Here is a 7500-nt window from a genome sequence, read left to right as displayed (position 1 = left end):
GTGTGTGTGTGTGTGTGTGTGTGTGTGTCTTACTGAGCTGGTTGATGTGTGTAGGGTTGGTGCTGTCAGGCATGGCGGTGATGGTCAGCAGAGGACAGGGGTTGCCCCCCAGCGTGTCACACAGCACGTCCTCACGCAGGTACACACCATCTCCACACTTCTCCTGCAGCTTCTGAAGATGCATCTACACACACACACACACACACAAACACACACACACACACACACACACACACACACACACACACACAGACACAGACACACACACCCACACACACACAGACACAGACACAGACACAGACACACACACGCACTCAGACACAGACACACACACAAACACACAAACACACACACAGGGACAGAAGGTTGAAGTACACTTCAGGGGCAAACTTGTGTGTTGTACTTAAGGGCTAAAATAGGTGCTGAAGCACTACAACTTAAAGGGAACGTTTCAGATTTGACAACCTGGGTCCAAACTGTGACTAAGGACAATTAACGACCGAAATTGCTCCAGGATTTAGACAACACACAAACTGGCAACCGCAAAAAACAGCTATACATCGGCTATGGCCATGGGACAAGCATTTGCCTCAAACTAAACCACTTTCTTCTACCACTGACAGGCTCATAATGTTATTATAAAAGAGTTTGGCAACATGGAAAGGATCCCTAGAGAGATAGACCTCAGTCTGTTTACCTCAATAACTGTAAAGAAACTGGAGTATACAACTGTGGGTGTGTATGTGTGTGAGAGAGGTGTGAGAGTGTGTGTATGTGTGTGAGAGAGAGGTGTAAATAAACTCAGGATGGGTACACACTCGGAATAGAGCAGGGTGTAGTATTTGCACATGGTGGAGAAAGAGGAGCACTGGAGTATAGTGTAAGTGTGTGGTGTTTATGTGCGTGTGTGTGTGTGTGTGTGTGTGTGTGTAAGTGTGTGGTATCCTTTACAGAAAAAGGAGAGAATGAGAGGAGGTAAGCGTGTAGCATCTGGAAGGCAGGTGCAGTCTATGAGTGTAGTACCTTGAAAAGGTATAAGGTGCAGTCTATAGCTCTAATACCTTGAGGGTGGACATGGGTTGTGTGTGTGTGTGTGTGTGTGTGTGTGTGTGTGTGTGTGTGTGTGGTATAAGGTGCAGTCTATGGCTGTAGTACCTTGAGGGTGGAGAAGGTATAAGGGTAATGGTAGGCGAAGTAGCAGACATCATCCTTGTGTTCGAAGGTCACAGTGAAGGTCATGGTGTAGTAGGACTTGCCCTTCTGGCCGCCCGCCGCGATAGAACTCCTGGAGAAGTGGTTCCTGAGCGACACAATCAATCACATTTATCAATCACATTCGTCAATGGAAGGCTTTCCGTTGCCTACTAATACGGTCTACCTACCGTCAGTCCTACAGGACTAATCAATACACCAGTCTGTGTGTCGGAGCCAGTCATCAATCAATACTTTAATACCTGATAAGAGACCTACCACCAGTCATCAATCAATACTTTAATACCTGATAAGAGACCTACCACCAGTCATCAATCAATACTTTAATACCTGATAAGAGACCTTCCACCAGCAAATACAGTATCGTAACGGTGCATAATAACGGAAACTGTCTTATCGGCTACGTTTGCATTGTCATGTTAATCTATTATTAAACTTAGCATATCGATTGTTTAACAAACTGGTTGATTTTTAACAAACTGGCCGATAATTGACGTAGCTACACACACACACACACACACACACACACACACACACACACACACACACACACACACACACACACACACACACGCACACACACACACAGCTACACTAGAGCCTCTCAATCAGTACAGGAGAGGGGGGATCAGACGGAGCGAGGGAGAGAGAGAGAGAGAGAGGGAGAGAGAGAGGGAGAGAGAGAAGAGAAAAATAGAAAGTGATGCTTACTTATAGTAGCAGATGTCTTGACCAGTTCGCCCCCACTGTGGTCGTCCACTGATGGCCTCCTGGACAGAATACATGAGCACCTGCATGCCTGAGGACACACACACACACAAACACACACACACACACACACACACACACACACACACACACACACACACACACACACACACACACACACACAGTGACAGAGATAATTACCATCACCAACTGTTAATGACTTCGGAATATCATAATCAAGTGCCCTGTATTAATAATTATAAGAATCATGTGCTTATGTTAACAGGAACATGGAACATGCTCTTGACCTGGGGAAGAATAGACATCCTTGCAAGACAAGAAGCTCAGACGAGGAGACAAGACAAGAGGCTCAGTCTCTATTGAGCGTTGCTTTCGATAAAAGCGTCTGCTAAATGACTAAAGTTAAACGTTAATGTAATAAGACTGAGGTGTTGGCTAGGAGGGCGTCTTACTGCTATTCTCCCCCTGAACTCTAGGGGGCCTTACTTCCTGACTGAGATGTTAAATATTTATGGCGTCAGCATTAGATAAATCTAAGTATATATATAAACCTTGTGGTTTGGGAGTGAAATGGCTTCACTTTCATTCTTGTGCGTGTGAGTGAGCCCGAATACAATAGTTCTTGTTGAATAAATATACTGATTGAAAACTACGGAGTCCTGAGGTAACCAGGGTAATTTTCACCGATCACACAGAGTACATGAGTTTGAGACAGGGCCACTGGAGAAGAGGGTGTAGTGTTGAAGTGTGTGTGTGTGTGTGTTCAAGATTCAAGATTCAAAGATTCAAGATTCAAAAAGCTTTATTGTCTAGTATGTTGCCATACTAGAAAATTGTCTTTTGACTGAAGGTGTGTGTGTGTGTGTGTGTGTATGTGTGTATGTGTGTGTGTGTGTGTGTGTGTGTGTGTGTGTGTGTGTGTGTGTGTTGTGTGTGGTGTGTGTTTGTGTGCATTGTGTGTGTCTGTGTGTGTGTGTGTGTGTGTGTGTGTGTGTGTGTGTGTGTGGTGTGGGGTGTGTGTTTGTGTGTGGTGTGTGTGTGTCTGTGTGTGTGTGTGTGTATGTGTGTGTGTGGTGTGTGCGTTGTGTGGTGTGTGTGTGTGTGTGTGTGTGTGTGTGATCTGTTTCACTAAACCCACCATAGTTGAACTGGCTGTTGGCCTTCTCACAGTTGATGATGTTGAAGCGATACGGGGTTCCCACCCGCATGCTGCTCACTTCAAAGTAGAACCACTGGTGGTAGTGATTACTGTTGATGTCCGAGTTCAAGATTAAATCATACTCGTACCTGAAACAGATCACACACACACACACACACACACACACACACGCACACGCAGACGCACACGCACACGCACACGTACACGCACACGCACACGCACACGCGCACACACACAGATAATAAACACCTGTTGATGTGTGACACACTCATGACAATCAAATACACTAAGCACAAGTGCACACCTGGTCAAACCAAGCCAAACAAGTGGCAGACCACCATATGTTTAATATGTGTTAAATTAGTACTTAACTCGCACTAACAGTAGCTACATTCCAGCACTTTTTTTATTTCTATTTCTTATGTAAAATAGTATTTATTGTTACACTCGGTCTCTATTGAACGTTGCTTTTGATAAAAGCGTCTGCTAAATGACTAAATGTAATAAGACTGAGGTGTTGGGTAAGAGGGGGTCTAACTGCTATTCTCCCTCTGAACACTAGGGGGCCTTACTTCCTGACTTGGAGAGCCTTCCTCAGGTTTCCAGACTCAAACTGCGAGTTGAACTTGAGTGTCTCTCCGTCGTCGATGACCGGACAGCTGCAGGGGGGAGGGAGGAGCAGAGACAGGAGACGAGAGAGGCGAAGAGGAACCAGACACGGATGGGATGGAGAGGACCAGAGGTGGAAGAGGTGGGGAAGAGTAGAAGAAAAACCACAAAATAAACACTAGATTAGAGCCGACTGATTAAACCTAGTAATTAATGTGCCAGCGTTGAAAGATGATTCCATTTGGTTAGACAGACAGACAGACAGACAGACAGACAGACAGACAGACAGACAGACATGACGGAGCAGGAGGAGGAGAGACAGTTAAAGAGACAGACATGAGAGAAGAATAGAAACATGGTAACAGACATAACACACTGATTAGACAAAGCCCAAACATTCTACACACACACACACACACACACACACACACACACACACACACACACACACACACACACACACACACACTTTTGGTGTATCACTCACCTCGGCAGGTCAAGATCATAGACTACTTTATCCAGGATGTCCCCAGGGTGGATGAGACGCTCAATGTCCTGAAATATCTTAGTCCTGCCAACAACAAAAGTGCACATGTAAGTGTGTATAGTGCATGTGTCTGTGTGTGTTACTATACATTAATGTATGGCTGCGAGAGAGAAAGAGTATGTGTGTGTGTGTGTGTGTGTGTGTGTGTGTGTGTTACTATACATTAATGTATGGCTGCGAGAGAGAAAGAGTATGTGTGTGTGTGTGTGTGTGTGTGTGTGTGAGTGTGTGTGTGTGTGTGTGTGTATGTGTGTGTGTGTGTTTGTTTGTGGTGACGTGTTTGTTTGTGTGTGTGTGTGTGTGTGTTTGTGGTGACGTGAGTGCATGTGTGTGCGTGCGTGCGTGTGTGTGTGTGTGTGTGTGGCCTCAAGTCTCACCTCTGCACTCCGTACACTCTCTCCAGGATGGGCTCTGGGGTGCCCGGGGCCAGGTGGCCGCAGTAGTCGGGGTATGCCACCTCCGTGTAGCTGGGCACGGAGCGGGTGCTCTTGGCCACCTGGATGTAGAGCTCGGGGTCGTGCAGCGGCAGCAGCGCCGCCGTGTCGGGCACCTCCAGGACGCCCTGCTCCGCCCCGCCGTCCTCCACGCCGACACCACCCCCGCCACCCCCCTCCAGACCCAGCCGGCTCAGGCTGCTGCTCAGCTCCAGCTCCAGAGGCTCCAGGGGCTCCAGGCCCTGTGGCGTGGTGGCCGTCCCCCCCTGGAGGGGCTGCGCTGGGGGGGGCACGGGGCGGAGGCTCTCCCCCTGGAGCAGCAGCTTCTCTGGGGCGCACTTCAGGCTGATGCCCTCCAGCTCCAGGGCCTCCAGCTGACGCGGGTCGCCCTTCTCCCCCCGCTGGGGCTTGGGGCCGCCCTCCTGGTGGGGGGGTTTGGGAGGGGCTTGGCCAGAGGGGACCAGGATTGGCTTGGGGGGCTTGGGAAGGGGCGGGGCCGGTGTCACCCCCACACCCGCCTTGGAGTTGGTCAAGTCAAATCCCTAGGAACAGAGAGAGAAATGAGGTCATCACTCTGAGACAGAGAGAAAAATGAGGTCATCACTCTGAGACAGAGAGAGAGAAATTAGGTCATCACTCTGAGACAGAGAGAGAGAAATGATGTCATCACTCTGAGACAGAGAGAGAAAGGAGGTCATCACTCTGAGACAGAGAGAGAAAGGAGGTCATCACTCTGAGACAGAGAGAGAAATTAGGTCATCACTCTGTGACAGAGAGAGAAATGAGGTCATCACTCTGAGACATAGAGAGAGAAATGAGGTCATCACTCTGAGATAGAGAGAGAAATAAGGTCATCACTCTGAGACAGAGAGAGACATTAGGTCATCACTCTGAGACAGAGAGAGAGAAATTAGGTCATCACTTTGAGACAGAGAGAGAGAAATGAGGTCCTCACCCTGAGACATAGAGATAAATGAGGTCATCACTCTGAGACGGAGACAATTGTGTGGCTGCTATTGGCCTGCTCAGGGAGCCCTACCTGAAAGTCCTCAGAAAGTTCCAGAAAGAAGCGCTCGTACACCCTCAGCTCGTCAAAGGGCCGGGCCTGTACCTGCCTTGGCCGCAGCTTAGCAAGGTCTGTCTCAAAGTCGTCGTTCTGAAAGGCCACACACACACACACACACACACACACACACACACACACACAGACACACAGACACACAGACACACAGTAACACACAATTGGATGATGCAGATCCACATCTGATAGACACATCATATGAGATATCAAATACTATTAGCACATAATGTAGGAGTGGACTATACTATATGACGGGTATTACAAGGAATTGTGGTTGATATGATTGGCATTGGCGTATGCAGTGAGGCTATACCCATCCCACATTAGAAAGGCTATGAAGGCAGCGAGGCTATGAAGGCAGAGAGGCTAAGAAGGCAGTGAAGCTATACCCTTCCCTCATTAGAGAGGCTATGAAGGCAGTGAGGCTATACCCTTCCCTCATTATAGAGGCTATGAAGGCAGTGAGGCTATACCCTTCCCTCATTATAGAGGCTATGAAGGCAGTGAGGCTATACCCTTCCCTCATTAGAGATGCTATGAAGGCAGTGAGGCTATGAAGGCAGTGAGGCAATGAAGGCAGTGAGGCTATACCCTTCCCTCATTAGAGAGGCTATGAAGGCAGTGAGGCTATACCCTTCCCTCATTAGCGAGGCTATGAAGGCAGTGAGGCTATGAAGGCAGTGAGGCTATGAAGGCAGTGAGACTATACCCTTCCCTCATTAGAGAGGCTATGAAGGCAGCGAGGCTATACCCTTCCCTCAATAGTGAGGCTATGAAGGCAGTGAGACTATGAAGGCAGTGAGGCTATGAAGGCAGCGAGGCTATACCCATCCCTCAATAGTGAGGCTATGAAGGCAGTGAGACTATGAAGGCAGTGAGGCTATGAAGGCAGTGAGGCTATGAAGGCAGAGAGGCTATACCCTTCCCTCATTAGTGAGGCTATGAAGGCAGCGAGGCTAAGAAGGCAGTGAGGCTATACCCATCCCTCAATAGTGAGGCTATGAAGGCAGTGAGACTATGAAGGCAGTGAGGCTATGAAGGCAGTGAGGCTATACCCATCCCTCAATAGTGAGGCTATGAAGGCAGTGAGACTATGAAGGCAGTGAGGCTAAGAAGGCAGTGAGGCTATACCCATCCCTCAATAGTGAGGCTATGAAGGCAGTGAGACTATGAAGGCAGTGAGGCTATGAAGGCAGTGAGGCTATACCCATCCCTCAATAGTGAGGCTATGAAGGCAGTGAGACTATGAAGGCAGTGAGGCTATGAAGGCAGTGAGGCTATACCCATCCCTCAATAGTGAGGCTATGAAGGGGGTCCTATCTGTGAGTCTAGTGAGGTGCCAGATGAGAGTGAGTTCTAGGTCAGGAGAGCCACAGCGAGTATACTTCATACTTCATCCTTGTCCTTCTCGTCCTCTTCATTCTCCGTGTCGTTCTCGGTTTCCAGCTCCAGGTCCTCATTGTCATCGCTCTCGTCCACTACATCGTCCACTGACATCACAAACACAACATTCACATTATCCAACAGACATGACAGACATCATCAACTCAACAGACTTTAACACGTCTTCATCTACAGCTACCCAACTCTTTGAATGTCTGACTACAGTACAGCACTCAATACACATACATGTCTATCAATATCGCTCATTTTGAAGATGACGTCAGAGGGCAATACGGATCCTTATCAGACAGGCAAGGAGGGCAATACGCGGCTGGCATGACTACCC

General features: G+C 48.3%; 1 protein-coding gene across 5 annotated transcripts in view; it reads right to left on the bottom strand.

Annotated features, from left to right (window-relative positions):
• agtpbp1 (ATP/GTP binding carboxypeptidase 1) overlaps positions 1–7500 on the bottom strand; it is a 46069-nt gene that overhangs the window by 21157 nt on the left and 17412 nt on the right. For all 5 annotated transcript variants that reach the window (XM_080852875.1, XM_080852874.1, XM_080852873.1 and 2 more), the window contains 9 exons: positions 7164–7261; positions 5730–5846; positions 4634–5232; positions 4197–4280; positions 3673–3759; positions 3080–3228; positions 1924–2011; positions 1156–1300; positions 34–184 (listed from right to left, as the gene is read on the bottom strand). In XM_080852875.1, coding sequence (XP_080709001.1) covers positions 34–184; positions 1156–1300; positions 1924–2011; positions 3080–3228; positions 3673–3759; positions 4197–4280; positions 4634–5232; positions 5730–5846; positions 7164–7261 — 1518 coding nt within the window. The remainder of the gene's footprint in view (positions 1–33; positions 185–1155; positions 1301–1923; positions 2012–3079; positions 3229–3672; positions 3760–4196; positions 4281–4633; positions 5233–5729; positions 5847–7163; positions 7262–7500) is intronic.

The sequence above is a fragment of the Sprattus sprattus genome (assembly GCF_963457725.1).
Source record: "Sprattus sprattus genome assembly, chromosome: 15".
In the NCBI taxonomy this organism is placed as follows: domain Eukaryota; kingdom Metazoa; phylum Chordata; class Actinopteri; order Clupeiformes; family Clupeidae; genus Sprattus; species Sprattus sprattus.
Note: the sequence above shows the minus strand (reverse complement) of the source record. Positions and strands in the feature narration are given on the sequence as shown.